The 18,218-nt window shown below is 41.7% G+C and overlaps 1 protein-coding gene across 9 annotated transcripts in view; it reads left to right on the top strand.

Moving 5' to 3' along the window:
• TRIM9 (tripartite motif containing 9) overlaps window positions 1-18,218 on the top strand; it is a 99,698-nt gene that overhangs the window by 43,750 nt on the left and 37,730 nt on the right. For all 9 annotated transcript variants that reach the window (XM_036239218.1, XM_036239225.1, XM_036239219.1 and 6 more), the window contains exons 2-3: window positions 8,406-8,501; window positions 10,750-10,872. In XM_036239218.1, coding sequence (XP_036095111.1) covers window positions 8,406-8,501; window positions 10,750-10,872 — 219 coding nt within the window. The remainder of the gene's footprint in view (window positions 1-8,405; window positions 8,502-10,749; window positions 10,873-18,218) is intronic.

Below are 18,218 nucleotides of genomic sequence, written 5' to 3'. Positions count from 1 at the left end.
GTTATTAATAGTGTATCCCTAGTGAGATCAAGGGTTTTATTTTTCTCTTCTTTTAAGTCTTTTTTTTTCCTAATTTTTCTGAAATGAGCATGTTTTGCTTTTAAAATAAAAGGTAAGAAGTTATTTCTTAAAAACAAATAGAAAGTCTTGCTCATACTAGCTATTTAGTTCTTATTACTGGAAATTTGAGGGGATGAATAAGAAGTCATTTTCGATTTGGCATTTAACACCCAAGTCTCGAAAGAGCACAGTAAAAGTATAGTATATGAAAAAAATAGTTCAGTGATTTCTTTCACTTTATCACATGTATTTCTAAGAGCATGTTTTTAGCTATTTAGTGAAAAGCTTTTATTTGTAGAACTGAGAGTTTCTATCTGAGGTGCTTACATACTTTAGAGAAATGAAAATGTATAGATCTCAAATCATATCCTAAAACTGTTCTCTGGTAGCAGAGGACAAAGCAGAATTCTATACCACCTGGAAGAACATGGTGGACCATAAACCGTGAATGTAAAAGGCAGCCAGAGGGATCGGTAGAGAAACAGCCTTCTGGAAAGGGACTCGGAGCCTGCTGGTCGGGGCCCTAGAATTCTCCAGTGAAAAGGCAGCATTTGCACAAAGGAAATCTAACCAGTTCCATCTCCAGGATGTGAAATCCAATATTTACATAAAGGCTTAGCCCAAGAAAGGCATATTTTTGATCCTCGGCTGTAAATACTTAGTAACTGCATAACAACACACATATCCCGGTTCAGAATATCCATAGAAAGGCGTGCTCTCTTGACAGAGCCTTGGGTAGTAGGCCTGCCACTTTATTAAAGTTTCATGCCTTCAACCACAATCGCTGCATGAATTCTTTTACAGCCTCCAGCACTCTAAGCAAAAGCCATAGAGACATGGCAAATCAATTTTCTCCTAAGAAACTATGAACTTTGGGTGAGGGCAACAGTTTTATTTTCCTATGCTGTGAAGCTAAAAGTGGCTCCTCTATCTCATTGCTGAAAAATACCTGCCATGGTGATTTGCATCTCCAGTTTAAGAGTTTCCCTTTTAAGACAGAGAAATATCTTAAGTTTGGTGGACTTTAAAGGCTGCTTAGAATATCTCTGGGATTCAGACTCTGGCCCAAACTAGCTAGGCCTTGCTAGGAAAGCAGATACTTCTCATTTTCCCTAAGAGGTAGGGAGCTATATTTTCTGTTTGCTGGTTGTTATAATATTTTAGGCTTCCTCTACTTCATTAGAAAAACCCCATGAATTTATTAAATTAATAAGTCATGAAGGGAAAAATTACCATTGTTACCTGTATTAGTTTTGCTGCATAACAACCCTAGCATCTCAGTGGCTTATAAAACTAAGGTTTATTTCTTGTTTATATTAATATCATAGGAGGTTGTCTGAAGATCTGTCCTACATGTCTACTTACTGAGGCTCATAAACACTGCGTGGGATACGCTGACCTGGCTCATTCCAGCTCATAGCTCAAAAGAGTTGATGGTGCACATCTCTTCCCAACTCCAAATTCAGTCATGTTGTTTTGGTAGCCTAAAATCAACTATGGGTATTTATTTATTTATTTATTTATTTATTTATTTATTTATTTTTATTTTTATTTTATTTTATTTTTTTTGAGAGCCCGTTTATCAACACACCACTGGCTTCATGTGACAAAAAGGAGGAGATAAAGAGCTAGCAGAAAAATCACAGTGCCTCTTTAGGCCAAAGCAAATCACATGGCCAAGGACAACAATGGAGCAGGGACACACACTCCATCTACAGGAGGCCCTGCAAGTCATGTGGCAAAATGGGGAGCAAGTAGTTGTGAAAAATACAACAATCTACCCCACTGTCTGAGTATTTGTAATTAACCAAATTTCAAATTGGGACATGTGGTATGACAAGAGTGTTTTAATGATATATGTGTATATTTTAACATAGTTATTATTGTGAAAATAATACTACTTACTAAATGTTTACAACGTGCCAGGTGTTGTGTAGAAGAACTTTATATATATGATTTCACATAATCCTCACCGTGGTCCTGTGATTATAGGTATTATTATTAACCCCATGTTGCAGATGAGGAAACTGAAGGCTAGAAACTTTAGTATTTTAGATTGGATTTCCTGCACACAGACTCAGAGAGTTGTGTAGGGATGGTTAGTTGCTGAATGGTCCCAATAGATCCACATGTGAGGAAATGAGAAGGCCAGGATTGATAGAAGAAAAGCAGTGGCCTGCGGTGGCCTCAGTGAGCCCTTCAGGGAGTTCTGGAACTGGGATGGCCCTGTAGGGTTATTCTCAAATTCAGGCAAGGCGCCCCCAGCAGTCACTCATAGGACACCCTGGAAGGAGGCACAGCGAAAGCAATTCCTAGTGTAATCTGTCAACAGTGACATTCCCAGCAGCTGGAAGAAGGATGATTCTGCTTTTAAAAGGGGATCTGGGCAGAGCCCCACAGTATCTACTACAGTTAGGTAACATGTCCATGGTAAAAGGCTAGTAAAAGGCTGGAGTTTAAACCTAAGTCCATCTGACCTTAAAGTCTGTCCTCTTAACCCCAGTGCTATATTGATCCCAGTACCCTATCTACCTCATTCATTTGCTACTATCTAATGAAATAATGGCATTTCTGGAAAGTATTTATGGTTTTAACAAGTGACTGAAACAGAATGTTTGGATTTGAATTGTTATCTTTAAAAGGAGGTAAATGGCATTATGCATTAGCTGTGGGTACGAATGTGTGCTTCTGTATACAGGCCTAGCACTGAGGAGTAAGAAAGGGAATTACGTGTAATGGTATTAGATTAAAAGTATAGAGTGTCTTCTTTCTTCCTGTCTTCCGCACAACTTATAGAGTCAGGTTCACAGTGAAAATGCTGAGGTTTGTTTCGTATATGAGAGATGTGCCAGCTTAGGCAGTGGAACTTGGATTTGCTAGTGATGTGCTTCCTTACTTACCTTTAAAGTTAACCTGGCCTGCCGCACGGTCCCCTCATTGCCCAGGGATTCCCGCAGCTCTTGCTAGGTCAGAGCCAGGGTTTGCCACTGTCAAAGATAAACAAAGCAGACGCTAAAGTGGTAAGGACAGATTTTTATCAGTAATATACTACTGTAATAGGGAATAGAATCCAGCATGAACCGAAATCAACTTCAATTTGTACAGAGGTGACCAGGTGTTTTAAAGGGAGAATGAAAGAGTAGAATGGGGTGGGCAAGAACTCAGTGGAGTCAGAGAAGTGAAAAATTACAAAAAGTGGGAGGGAGGGGTTGGCCCGTGTGACACTCATCTGGATTTCTTAAGTGGCACTTATCTTTTGGCAGCCTTGAGTTTTCTCAGACAGGCACTTTAAAGTGGGGCTAATGTCATCCCAGGGATGTGGCCTTGAACTGTTAGAAACTATGGTAATATTTTGTGCAAGTCTTTATAGGCCAAAGTTGAGGCCTCATTGAGAAGACAGCTCAGAGGAGCCTGGCTAGAGTTTGGCCACAGAGAGATTCTTTGTCACAACCAATAAGAAATAAATAGCAGTTTAGGGGACCAAATCCCAACCCCGAGAGCCCTCTCATACCAGCCTTATCCAAAGCCAGGAGCTTCCCCATACTCCACTGATGAGCACTCTCATACACACACATTCACATAGTCTCGCATATTCTTACACGCTTACACACTCTGTACTGATACTCACACTCGCACACGTGTATACACATAGAAACACATATACAATTTCACACATTCTCAGACACAGGGCCACACAGTTCCCAGGCTCGGGTGCTCAGGTGGCAAGTCACAACCTGTTCCCTGCCCCAGCCCTACTGCTGGGCTTCGTGACAGGGTGGCATTTCCAGGCAGGCCAGCCTCGGAGGCTTCCTTCCCATCTAACTACAGTGAGCTGGGGCTGGGGTAGATCCAGGAACTTCCACCACCAGATAAACCCGAGCAATGATCGCTTTGTGGGGGCAGGAAGGGTGCAGCAGGAAGAATAGTAGTTTCGGCTAGGAGAATTGGGCCCCTTGGGCATCTCAGCTCAAAGCTTCCTCAAGTAATAGTCAGTCAGTGAATTCTCATTATTTACCTCATTCCACATTCAGCCCAAGTTCCTCCCAGGCTCTTAGGTCAGTAGATGATAAATCCAGCATTGGACCCCAATCCAAAGCTTCTCACCTTTCCCATGAGACCCCTCCCTTTAACAGAGATCCTTTTCATATTTACCAAAAAAAAAACTTTATGCAGAAAAAAGAGGTTAAACATTTCATAGGTTAACTAGCCATGTTATGGTTTATATATTGTCTAATTATTAAGCATAATCAAATTCCCTCATAATCAATCATAATCCTCTCATCAACTCACCTTCTTTGGTTTGCATGCTCTTACCATGGGTTGTTTTGTTCCTTTGTGCATGGGTGGGGGAAGAGTTCACTTCTTTGGGAGGCTGAAGCAAAGAGCATGACTTTGTGCTCCATCTCCTCCACATGTGAGTGGTCAAACCTAAACTCAAGTATATCCTCCCTGGGCCTCTGCGAAATGGCAGGGCGGTGATTGGGATTAAATAAGATACACATTCGAACCACCCATCAGAGTTATAAGAAATAGCCAATATATTGTAACTATTAGAATTTCTTGCTTTTACTTTTTAGTTATATAATGTCAGTAAAGTAGTGACTCAAAAATCAGTATTTCTTCAAGAAAACTTATTATTTTCCTGGGGAGGCAGGCAGATCTTCCTTCAGAATCACATTGCATGGGTTGTCACTATGCTGCTGTGTTTTGTGTTGGTACCTTGGGAGAAAGTAGGATGGGCTGCAGTTCTGAGCAGCATGCATTATAACAGAGCTGCCCCGGGAAGCAGCAAGGTTGTGCCTTGAGATCCCAGACAGCTCGGAGGCTTCCTTCCATTTGCCCCAATTTGTCTCCACCTAATAGTAGTAAATTGGGGTTGAGGGAATGATGTATAAATCACGTTCACAGCAGGGAAAGGAAAGGAGACCCTATCTTTGTCAGGGCATGCTCGAAACCTGGGTGGACGCATGGGTTAGGATGCATAAAATTCCATTACCTGTTTGCCGAACCTAAATAATATCAGGTTCTGAAATATCCCCCACAGGCGCTCCCAGATTGAGCTCCTAATCCCCTGTAACATTCTATCCTTTGGGAGGTGAAGAGAACCAGTCCAGGTGGAAGCTGGAGGGGGAAAGCAGGAGATGAGAGGTTGAGGAAGCACAGTTCTCATTTCTCTTTTCTCAAGCTCCCGACAACTTGGCATCTTTCTGGGAGGTCTTGGTTATTCGGAGCATGCTCTGAGCTCTTGACAGGAAATTTGTCAGTGCTTCTCTGGCCACATCATTTCCGACTCTCATTCTCTTTCTGACCATGACACCTTTTCAGTAAATTGGAAAACAAATACCCAAGAAATCAGAATGTCGTTGCTAAGGCATTATAAACAGCTTTTATTTAATGGCAGGTACAGCCAAGATGCCGTAATGGAAACACACACTCAATATTCACATCTTCGATGTTCTGAGATAAATTTACAGGGCTGCTCTGTGGTCCTGAATACAGAACATCACTGTTAGCACAAAACAGAAATTTCAACGCTTCTGGGAAACAAAATCAATCAATAATAATGTCCTTCTACATTAGATGTTGTTTATAAATGTGATCAAAAGATTATCCTATAAAAGCAACACACATATTTGTGCATTTTCTAGTGATAAGTAGTCTCCAGGATTTTTCATTGTCTCCTGCTCAATTTCTGAAAGTTAGCAAAGCTTAAGAGAAAGGTTTCTAGATCTTTATCTTATAATGCAGTTGTGTATCAAATACCAGAACACTCATTTGCCAGGTAGAAGGCATTCTTGGGACTGAACATAGACGCAAGGAGAAAAATCTGCAAATAAATAGATTTCTGCAGTTCACTTATTGCTTTGTCATATAAAATCCTAAAAGATGGATAAGACCAGCACTCTATTGACTATAAAATAATTTTTTTCAAGTATATAAAAGCACATGGCCAACAATTCTCTGTGGGGGTCAGGTCTGACTTACATTATACAAACAATTAGTTGCAAGGCTAGAATACAAGAAATTAGGTACCTTCAGTTCTGTGTAACTGAATAAATTTGGCTTCTGTACTCCAGCCTCCAAATACTACTAAGGTATATGTTATAATAGAAGAAAACTGTAGTAGCCAAACCAGCTTTTGCTCATTCAGAAAAAGAAGGGCTTTGAATTTTAAAGTAACAATGAAAGGACTTCTCCTTCAGAATATGGCTCACATATTATTGCCTACTCTTCCAAGTGAGACCCTCTTTCCTTCATCCCCAGAGCTCCTGGGAAAAGTTCTTGAGGGGAAAACATTTACCCCAAATTATAGTGCAGCTAGGAACTAGTAATGAATGAGCAACCGTTTCAGCAAGTGTAGGCGCTTTTTGTGCTTTATCTTAGCTGTGTTGGTCCAGCCTCCCAGAGTCTTGAGTACATAGATCAGAGCACAGGTGGTACAGGATATTCTCCAACAGATCCCATTCCAGAAATCTCCCCTTCAGATGACCCCGGTCAGTCAGCAGGTATTTGTGAGCAGGAATTAAAATAACAGCCAACATGTATTAAGCATGCGCCAGGCGCCAGCAGAATTCTAGGCTTTAGATATGATATATCATGCAGTGCCCACGACACCCAAGAATAGCAGTGTTCTTCTCATTTTGTAGATGAGTAAAACTACGTGTAAAAGGTTGAACAGCCGGTAACTGGCAGCATTTATGAATACAGAATAATTCCCTTAACCACTACCATTATCTATCAGGAGCTTTCACATTGATGAATACGCTAACCTTCACAATAACCCAACTACAAAATATTATTATTATTATTCCCATTTTGTCCATTGGAGTAATTCAGGCAGAGGGTAACTTTCTCAAGGTCACACTTATAAGGGACAACCAAAATTTGCATGCTTCCAAGCCTGTGTTCTTTCTACCACCCCACATTGCTTACGCCAAGCATTTGCATGCATATTCTAAAAAGACTGAGTGCCCAACTTTCTGTTTAATAGTGCAAATATTAAGAGAATAACATTCATAGGACCAAGAGATATAATTTTAAGATTCTGTCTTTTTATTGAAAGGAAAGAGTAGATGCAGCATTGTGTTGGCAAGGAGGAGTGTGGGCTTTAGTTTTCAAAGAAAGCATGTGGGAAAGGGAGTTTGTCTCTGTAGTTTGCATCTACAGTGTTCTAGTGTAAATTTACAGGGCTGATCCATGGACCTGATGGAAGGATATGCCCAAACTGCTAGGACATGGAGTTTTGTATCAAGTACAATGATAGTGCCTGCAAGTAATGGAAAACTCCAGTATAGGGACTTCATGAGGAGTTAGTTCACTGCACATCATGAGAAGCCTAGTGGTAGGAGACTTCAAGTGCTTGTTCAGCTGCTCAAAGATGCCATTGGAACTCGGGCTCTTTCTCTTTCCACCCCTGCTCCCTTATCATGTCGTCTTCTCCTCATGTGACTCACAAGACATTTGCCATAGAGTTAGGAACAAAAGAGAAGAGGAATGCAACAGCCACGCTGGTCCTATGTTAGCAAAAAAAAAGCAGAGGCTTTCTCAGACCCAGTTCCTACCCCCTCCCCTGAAGCCCCAGCCACCTTCCACTTAGGTCTTGTCAATCAGCAGCATGTCCTATGGCTGCTGCAACAGACAGGGAGGCTGAGAATGCAAGTGCTTCCCCTGACGTGTGGCCCACCCAGCAGAAGTGCATTCCCACATGGAAGGTGCAGCTAGGAAATCACAAAAACGTACACCTTTGTTTAGGATGCTGGTGTAGAGAAGACTTAGGGCAATAGGGCTGTACTTGGGAGAAGGATGATATTGATGAGGAAGAATGTTGTGGTGCCCTTTGTACCTGTCTTTCATTTAAATGGACCCAGAGCATCACACCTGTGATGCTTCCTTCCCTCCTTCATCCTGTTCTTGAATCTTTATTCTTTCTGCACAAACCCAGACCAATTATTTAGCCTTCGGGCTAAATAATGTTGCTAATTATCCAATCTTCTGACTCCGTGTTATTGTTTTGTTTTGTTTTGTTTTTCAATTCTTGGCAAATAATATGCATTGAATAAATTATTGCTGAATTACTTGATGAGATGAGAAAATTCCAAGCAAATATCAGCCGATGAGAGCCTTTGACTTCAATGGCTGGAAGTCTTTACTGCTCCAGGGGAGAAAGGTATCTAGACACCTATGTTACTAGTATCTAGATGTATGAATGTCAGATAAGTGCCCCAACCCAGATAAGAGGAATCTAGGAGGCTGAGGACTCTCGGGTCTCAGGTCAACATGGCCCTGTGTGGTCTTGTTGCTACTTCATGTGATGATAACACCATGGTTTTCTTCTTCTTTTGCAGAGCCAGCTCTCTCAGGCACTGAACGGGCTGTCGGACAGGGCCAAAGAAGCCAAAGAGTTTCTGGTGCAGCTGCGCAACATGGTCCAGCAGATCCAGGTACCGACAGCACCTGAAGCAGAGAGCAAACCCCATGGTTAAGATGAAACTGCGTGGTGGAGAGTTTGTCTGTTTCTTCTCTTTTACTTTTATGTGTTGTGGGGAAGTTCCTATTTACTTTTTTATGCTCTATCTCTTCTAATACATACAAACACACATATGGACCCACTTGGAACATACCTGTTCTTGAGATGGTTACATATGCCAACAAGCCAGAAAAAAAGCCTGGTTTTCCAAGTGGTTTGTATCTTCCACACAAAGGTCCTAATTCTGCACTACCGTATATTTAGAAAGAGGCCTATTTCTTTGTGAATTCAGAGTCATTATTGTTGAGTGGTTTTTTTTTTAAATATATAGTTTCCAAAGCACCTTGCAATAATTATATCTTATCTGATGGTAACAAACAGGTCATGCTTTCTCTTTTTTTTCTTCCTCCCTTCCTTTTTCTTTCCTTTCCTCCTTCCTTTTCCCTCCTTCTTTCCTTCCTGCCTACCTCATAGTAATGCTTCTCCTCTATTTAGATACTTAAATATTTTTCATCCATGATCTCCTGGTGACTACAATTTCAGATTGCTTAAACTAGACACAATGATCGAGAGACCAGCCAGTATTTGGAAGCTTGTGAATTTTCCACTATAGCTAAAGAGGAGAATCCATAAACTGTATAAGATGCTAAAAGAATGACTTTTTTGCACTCTACCATTCTTATGTTTTGAGCTTTGCCTCACAGAAATCTTAGCTCTGGCCTCCCAGTAAAGTGTCTCTCTGAGTTAATATTTAACCCATGTCAAGGCAGAAATGGCTTTTTAAATGTAAAGCAGCCTTTCAAGGCACCTCACGCTGATTTCTTTTGCCTTTTTTTGTTGTCGTTGTCATGCATGCCCATGTTAAAGCTTTTGATTCCATTATAGCTAACAGTTGTACACTTCCTTCTGTTTTCCATAGAGGTTATCAGTCAGTCCCTTCTTTGCCCCAGGCTTGCCTCTGTTCCTGTCTCTTCATCAGAGCAAAGCATTCTTTCTGGTCTAAATCAGAGCCAATGAGGAGAAAGCTCCCTGCTCCCTCCCAAAATTGCCCTGCATGGGATATAGAGAGCCCTTAAATGATGTTTTTCAGGAGATTTCTCTGAGAACACAAAGCAATTGCCATGAAAGTCAAAACTTAACATTTGTAGAAGTCATCGCTGAAGTGATTCCTAATGCATGCCTTATAGGAAGAAGGCCTGGCATTTGAAAAGTTACCAAATACTTATCAGTAGATCCTTTTCTTTAGAGAGACACACAATTCTTTATGACTTTGGGAATAAATTAAAATTTGATAGGCTAAGCTCTTTCTTCCTTGCCAGCCCCCAGAAGTTTACGGTTTACTCAGTTGGGTGCTGCTATTTTTTTTTTTTTTTTTAGTGCTATGTGAGTATTTAGCTTTCATTTGATGTAAATTACAAGGTTTTCAGATTATATATGTAACTTGATGAAAGGATTACCTTTAATGGATGCTTATAATTTAGTGAGAAAAATCACTTAAATTCTGTGGCAAGTACAGATTTAGATCAATTTAAAAATTTAGATTCAGCATTCAATTTGAACATCACGGAGAAGCTATCATTCATTTAGAAAATGATTACCCTTCCTCTTCAAGTTATTGGTTCACGTCTGACTTTTACAGCCTACCTGTGTTCACTTCACTTTCCTTAATGAAAAGAGCGAGTGCTTTTGCCCATGATTATTCTTATAAACTTCCATTGTCATGGGATGATTGTTTAATATTGAAGACTGTTGCCATCTTCCTTTTTCTTTCTTCCCCTGAATTTACTGATTTTTTTTATCTCTTAAACCTCAACAATACCCCACTCCCTTGGTCAACCAGCATTTCTCTGAATGCCACCTTCCACCATACACAGCTGGACGTACCCCAGCTTTCAGAAGGGTTCATGTCCAACTGTGCAAACAAGGCTTTATTTTATTTACTATACATCAAACTTTGGAGACAATTTCCTTTTGATATACATAAGTTTGTTGAGTAATATTTATCCTTTTTGATCTAAATTTAAAGCAAAACACTACCACCGTAGAATGAAATTTTTCCAGCTATTTTTAAGATGCCGAATGCGCACTTTGCACAGAGTTCCTCTTCATCCCTGTCAGCAGGGATCTCCACCCCACAAATGCGTGGGGCAGCTCTGTTTTCTCTGGCCACCCAAGGTGCCCAGGCATCTTGTGGCTGAGAAGTGTGCTCTCCTGTCATGCAGGAGAACAGCGTGGAGTTTGAGGCCTGCCTGGTGGCCCAGTGTGACGCCCTCATCGACGCCCTCAACAGAAGGAAAGCCCAGCTGCTTGCACGCGTCAACAAGGAGCATGAGCACAAGCTAAAGGTGAGTGCTGTGCCATGTGGGGAGCAGAAAGCCGATAACCCTGGCTCCTAGGGCTATGATGAAATGGCTAGACAAGGGGCAGGATGCCCATAGCCTAGGGTGGCTAGCGGCCTCCCTGGCAAAGAGTGGGCATACCCCTTCATTCAGCACCCAATCCTTCATTTACCATATTTGTTAGGTGACTCCTCTGGGGCAGGAATTTCTTTGGGGCTAGGCATAATCAAATAAATCAAAATCCCTGCCCTCATGGGGTTTATATTCTACCAGGAGGGATAAACGATAAGCAAAATAAGTAAGTAAACTATCCAGTATATAAGTAATAAGTGCTAAGAAAAATAAATAAATAATAAAAAGGGTAGGGAGTACTAGAGTTGGGGGTTGAAATTTTAGACAAGGTGGTCAGAGAGGTCATACAGAAGCATAATGTATTGTTTAATTGGAAGATAGAATCTATACCTTCCAGAAAGCAAACAAGATTTGCCTCAACTTTCAAAGTAAACTGTGCAATAGGACAGTTATATGGACTTTCGTCATCACACAATGGAATCTATTGATTACAAGTCTGGGTCCCTAGTAGCAGAAGGAATGGTCCTCCTGGAGACATCTGGCATTCCACCCACTACCTCATTGGAGCAAGGCATCGACATCTGAGAGCAGGCTGGATGCATGAGAGGAGCCCAGCCAAGGGGAGCTCAGAAGCAGGCAGTCAGCAGAGGTCCACATTTGTGGCCAGTAAGCCTCAGGGTAGCTGTCAGTGGGTGGCAGATGGATAGTGTGCATTGTTGGGATTGGGGTGGAAGAAGAAGTGACCATAGGCTCTCTGTTAGGGTTGGGCAGTCCACATCAGGGAGCTTTAATAGTGGGCAGCAGTGAGTGAACACTACCTTGAGGGAGCCGGTGGCTGGCGAATAATCCAGTTAGCGTCAAATATCCCCAGCAGCTTTGGAACAGGCTCTAGTCCCTGAAGGACAAGAGAAGGTCCCATTTCAAAAAGAATAGAATTCCAGTAGGAGAACCAAGGAAGAAATAAGAGAACACAGCTTACAAGACTTAAGGCCAAAGCTCTGTGGCAGGGAAGCTTCGAGCAGGGCCAGTACCCACTTCACGGTTATCAGAAACAAGGCAAGACACCAGTTGCTAAGGGGAACACGAGACCTGGGCAAGACCTGCAACAAGACTGGCAATGCTGAGCGCTGAGCGGCAGAGTCACCAGTCCTTTCTCTGTGCCCATCCACACACCAGGGCCCAGGGCCCAGGAGGACAGGGAGCCAGGCAGCGACATTTCCTTGGGGAAATTCTCTCCAAAAGTGAAGAAAACCCCCACTCTAACTGCATCCTCTAAGGCAAGGGTCCCCAACCCCCGGGCCTTGGACCAATATCAGTCTGTGGCCTATTAGGAACCAGGCCGCACAGCAGGAGGTGAGCAGCAGGCGAGTCAGCCAAGACTTCATCTGTATTTGAGCTGCTCCCCAGCACTAGCATCACCGCTTCAGCTCCACCTCAAACTGTCAGGAATTAGATTCTCATAGGAGCACTGGACCCTGGTGCCAAAAAGATTGGAGACCACCGCTCTAAGGCACCCTCCTCCAATGACCCACCTGCTGCTCCTCAAAACACATTCAGAGCCACACACCTGCTTCTTCCTTCTCCAAAGCCAGGGCAATATGGCTGGAATATAAACCTTTCTCGCCTGCCTTTGTGACTTGCCCAGCCATTGCTCTGAAGGGGCCTGTGAAATGGAGGCAGACGGAAGGCTGAGCTGTGACAACAAGGTCCAATTGCCTGTGAGGGCTGTGCCCCATGACGCAGTTTGCCCTGTATCAGGGCTAGGTCTCTTTAAGTGTTCCTGATGAGACAGCAATAGTGCAATTTTATCAAGGAGAGGCACCGCAGATTCCTTGACAAAGAAAACTGCACATCTTGATATTGAATATGAACCGGGAGTTTGGAAAGAAAAGTGCCTCAGCCTGTTGATGTAGATAGTGAACCAAAGCTGGGGATTGTAACACTCCTTCCAGAGAGGCCAATAATGTTTCCTAGTGGTAAGTCTAACTAGAAGACCCTCTAAGTTTATCTTAGAGTGAGCTCAAGTTCCTGGGGGCCACCACACTGACCCCCACCTCATGGAGCCTTCGAACTGGAACTGAAGGCAATCAGGAAGACACTGAGCTTTCAAAGGAGGCACCCTGAGTGGCCTGTGTCATGCATAATTCACAAAGTGCTGAATAATGGTGAGATTTATTTACACGGCTTTTTCTAGCTCATAGGTTTCCAGGCTCCAGTCTCTTAATGTCTGTGATCAAATTGTTTGCTTTTGAATTCCCTGAAGGACCCCACTGGGTTGTGTCTCATGGCAACCTATATACTAATTCCTAAAACATGGAGGAGGAAAGTGGGAGCCATATTAAAGACACTGTTTTTTACCCAAAAAGTTCCCTGAAAGTTTTACCACGTGGATATCCACCTTATACATTTAGCTGTAACAATCTGGGAAATGTTTCTACTCTGTAAATATGTTCATCCAAGATAATCACACGTTGGTCTCAATGAAAAATTCTTCTAGAGTCACCTTTAAAAAAAAAACAAAATCTGAATTAAAATCCAGATATGCTCAGAGATGTGATTCTGTAGTTGCCCAGCAAGCAACACAGAATGAGCATCCTTGGCAGCCGAGCCTGGCTTTTATAACAGCAATAGATAACACTTGGGGACACTTTCTTTGAGGCAGTGCTGTATGAACTGTGTTACAGGGATCAACTCCTCTATTCTCCACAACATATCTATGAGGCCATTATTACTATTATCCCCATTCTAGAGGTGAGGAAACCATGGTGTCATGATATTAAGAATCAGTCCAAGGATCTAGAATTCCAGTCCTGGTAACCTGGCTCTAGAGCCCAGAATCTGGACCACAGCACTCTGCCTCCTCTGGCTTGTAGAGGTAGAATGTAGGGAGAAGGCTTGCCCTCACTCTCATCCTTTTATCAGTCAGCCAGTACCTAATGCACACCTGCTCGGGGCTGAGTGCTGGGCAGGGGAGTACAGGAAGAGAGAGTCATGAAGGTGACTCAGGATGAATTCTGCCCTTTCTGAGCTTTACGTTTCAGTGGGTGAGATAAGTCATATCCACAAAGGACTCCAACACAGGTAGAAAGCGAACCTCCAGGAGAGAGACAGACAATGCCATAAAAGTTGGGAGGAAGGTAAAATTATGTCCAGCTGAAAGGGTCACAGAGACGTCGTGGAAGAACTGGCATTGGAGTCACACAAACTTTGGGATGTGTGTGTTAATGGTGACCTACATTCTTGCCTGCAGGATTTGGCAACTGTGAGGGATGAAGACAGTGCTTAGCACAGTGCACCCTGGTCTTACTCCATGCGGTTAGCCATGAGGACTTAGGGATGTTTTCTGTTTCTGTCTCCTATTCTAACATTACTAAAAGATCGTCACTATAGCCCTTCATTTTAGCATGCTTCAGAAACCTGGAACTATTATTGTTACAGTGGACCTCCAAATACCATTTGGGTCACATAGAATGATCTAAAATAAAAACACATTTGTCTTTAGGAAATGAGCCGGACAACTGGGATTTTCCCTCTAAATAGTGGGCCAAACATTTTAGTATGTAGTTATAAAATTTTAATTTTTTCTCAATGGAAGGCTCTTTTTAAAAATATTGCAGACACTTTTCTGGCATCTTTAAACAGAACATCTTTAAAGTGAACAGTTTGTGATAAGTCGCATGGATGTGGTTGTAGAGGCAACTCCAAGTGTCCTGTATGAGAGAGACACAGGGCGGGAATCTGGACGGAAGAGGGAATTAAGCATTGAGAAAGCATTATTTATTGATGTCGAAAAGTGGCAGAGGAGCATGAAAGCCCTCCAGTCTCCCTCGTTAGTGTTGCCTCTGCACAATGGGACCGTATGACAATCAGCGATGAGCTCTGCTGTGGACAGGAAAGGCTTTAACGCATCACCGGGACTCCATGTGCCATGACTGTGCATCGGTCCTGGTAGCCTGCCCTGCAGAGTGCATGCATGCGCTTGGGGGGCGCTGAGCAGAGGCAGCTGCCTGCCTCGTTCTACCCTGCCCAGAGTGCAGTTCCTTGCCCCAGTCCTCAAAGAGCCACAGAAACCAGACACAGGTGGCTGGTTGTCCCCCACGGCAGCAAAGCTGTTCTAACTTCTGTTTCAAGTGATTTGTTTCTCTGTTGTTTCAGCTGATTGTATCTGTCACTGCTTCTAAAAACAGCCAGCAAAGCCGATGCTGTGACTACTGATGCCAGCCTCCAAGTCTCCCTTCCTCTGCCTTTCTCCTCCTGTCTTTTCCCTTCTTGTCACTTCTGTTGCTACTCGGATTTGTGAAAAAAGGCTGGCATTTTATAGACATCACTTGCCAAGCACAGTCCTTTCTCTTTGTTGGCTAACCCATCATTCACAGTCCAGCGGGGATAATCTTATGGTCTTCCGCTTCCCTTTGGCTAAATTCTCTGGGGGCCTGCTTTTGCTAACAAAGAGGAGAGTTGTGTGTGTGTGTTTCTGGCAACTTTCTCTTCTTGAGCAATCCAAAAGGCTAGGGATGCTGGAAAGTGAGTGTGTATAAAGACAGTCTTTATAATCTACTCATGCCCCTTTCTGAAACCACTGATTACTTGAACAGATTGAATAGTTCTGGTTCTGAGGCAAGATGGAGCTAAGTGGTGAAGAGCCTAGACTCTGTGTCATAAAGTGAGGACACACTTTTTCACTGACTAGATCTCTAACTGTGGACAAGTGTATGTCTTGATCTCTTTCACCTGTGTGTAAAATAAAGCTAGAAGTAGTTGTCACCTCACAGGGCATTATAAAGCACTGAGCACAGTACTCAAATATTAGCTATTGTTATCGATGTTATTGCTGAGAGAGGAAGACCAGAAATATGGTTTCATTCAGCACAGTGAAGAAGGGCTCCTCTGGGCTTATCTTCCATAATACCAGAGTTCATAGTGTAGAATTAGCTTATAAAAGGGTGTCATTGTCTTAGTGGACTGAGTTTATCATTGATCAGCCTACAAAATAGTTTACAAAATTTGGCAAGCTATTTTTAAAGGCTAAAAAAAGGCTTTGAGACATATGCAGATGTGACTGTATTTTAGGAACACTGTTGGAAATGTAAATTACAGTTAATACTATTCTGTGGTTTGAAAAAAAAAACACTGGGAGCCAAATATCTATTTTTAGGATGTGGTGAACTAAAGCAAATGTCAGAAAGCTACTGGAGAGAAAAAATGCTTTTGCACTTTCAAGAAACATTACTAAGTCATATTTGGAACTAACGGGCAATATCCCGATGACCAACAGAGTATATTGGTTTCTTGTCCTATCTGTATGTTTTATTAACCTCCTCCTCAGGTCTTCCTTAACTGAGTAAGGCCCTAAATCATCCTCTCTGTCTGTGATTATCACAAGGAATCTGTGGCATTAATGAGATCTATGTTTTCTTTCAGGAACTTTACAAATGACATTTTTTTTTTTTTTGGTAAGCCCAAAGAAACACCTGAGAATTATTTTTATTTATGTAATATTCAGAATTTGAAATAACCCTATAGTCATCTTAAATGTGTTCTCTCTCCAATATTTTAGAATGAATTCATATGTTGAATAGTATCTGATAGATATCTTTTTGATTACCTTTCAACTCCAAGAAAAAGAAAGTTATAGTTATCCAAAAATATTCTTAATCTTTAATTTCCATGTGTGGTTGGTAAATTAACATACCAACAAAATTACTCAGTAAGAATGCTGAGGGAAAATAATAAAGCTTACTGTTTTATAGAGCTTTTCCTATTTACAGAGGGTCTCCATGTTTCAATTGTAGTTACCTATAGAATGCTTGATTTTTGAATCCTACTGTACTGTTGGGTTTCATTAGAATCATTATTTTTATTGTCATTATTACGTTTGTTGTTATTTACTCTGTATTGCCTGTTATATTCCCATTATGTTTGGGAAAAAAAATTAATTATATAGCCATATCATTGAGTGCAAACTTACACTAGGAATGTTATTGGCTTGTCTAACTGCTTACTTCAGCTATTTTGCCATTGCTTCCTAATAGGTAAGTAATCAAGCTGGGAGGGAAGAGGGCGTGAGAAGGAGGAAGGGAGGAAATAAAGGAAGAATACCTGCCCAAGTTCACAGAGAATTTTAAAAGAATTAAATAGTATTTGACTGGCTACAGCCATTACTAGAAAAATAAAGCAACAATCCAATAATCAGCTCAATCCCAATAAAACTACCAGCGAGGAATTTAGTCAATCTATTACGATGAGGACATTTGGAAAACTTAAGCACATTGAGGTAACTCGAAATGTTCAGCTGCCCTCAGCAGAACTCTAGAGGGCCAACTCTAATCATTTAGCCACACTTTTTATTGATGACAAGCTCATTATTAATGAGGAATTCCTCACAGTTTCATTTGGAAAATTCTGTGGTCCTCTGCTTCCCATCATGTAGGAGCAGTCACAGAAGGTCTGTATGGAATAGAGTGCCCAGGGTGCCCATGACCTCACCAAGATGCCACTGCATGCAGCTGGAGCTCAACGAGGTTAGGGGACACACCTCTGAATACTCCCTACCCATCTTAGCAATCCTAGTGAAGGACAGTTACAAAGCTTCTTTAATGCCCTTTGCCTAAACCCAGACATGAGTGACACTCTGTACCTCCGGAAGACTTTACATGTATTTCAAAAATGATGGAGTAATCTACTGTACCTCACTACGCCTCACATTCTATATAACATCATATTGCATACATCACTTTTACCACGGCCAAACATAAGTAGTAAATGTTCTCTTGTGTGGGTAGGGCTGCACTAACATGCTTATCTCTCCAAATAGCTTGTATCTCTTTCTTCATTAACTTTTTCATACAAGGGTACAGTATCCTATACGTTAAAGAGCATGCTTTGAATATTCCACTCAATGTTTATTGATGAGACTGTTGGTGGCATTCACACTTCTAGGATAGAAAGTTCACAGCTTTACTGTTAAAATATCAAGGCTTCCTCTAAATAGGTATTTCTTTATTTATTTACTAGGCCTAAATGATCTTTTCCTTGGTTAAAAACTCAAAGCCCAGACATGTCTTTGAAACGATTAGTTGCCAATGTTGCATGAATGAATAACACAAGTACAGAGGGTGATATCAAGAGAATGGGGAAAATATTTGCCTAAAACTATGTGAGAGGATGGTGGCATGTGAGAAAATAAAGATGTTCTTTCTTAATTTAGAATAACTCTAAGTTTCAATGACTGTAATGATAATATAAGAGATACCATTCTACTCTAGGACAAAAAAAAAAAA

Source organism: Rousettus aegyptiacus, unplaced genomic scaffold (assembly GCF_014176215.1).
Source record: "Rousettus aegyptiacus isolate mRouAeg1 unplaced genomic scaffold, mRouAeg1.p scaffold_m13_p_3, whole genome shotgun sequence".
NCBI classification, from domain to species: domain Eukaryota; kingdom Metazoa; phylum Chordata; class Mammalia; order Chiroptera; family Pteropodidae; genus Rousettus; species Rousettus aegyptiacus.
This window is presented reverse-complemented; position numbering and strand designations above follow the sequence as displayed.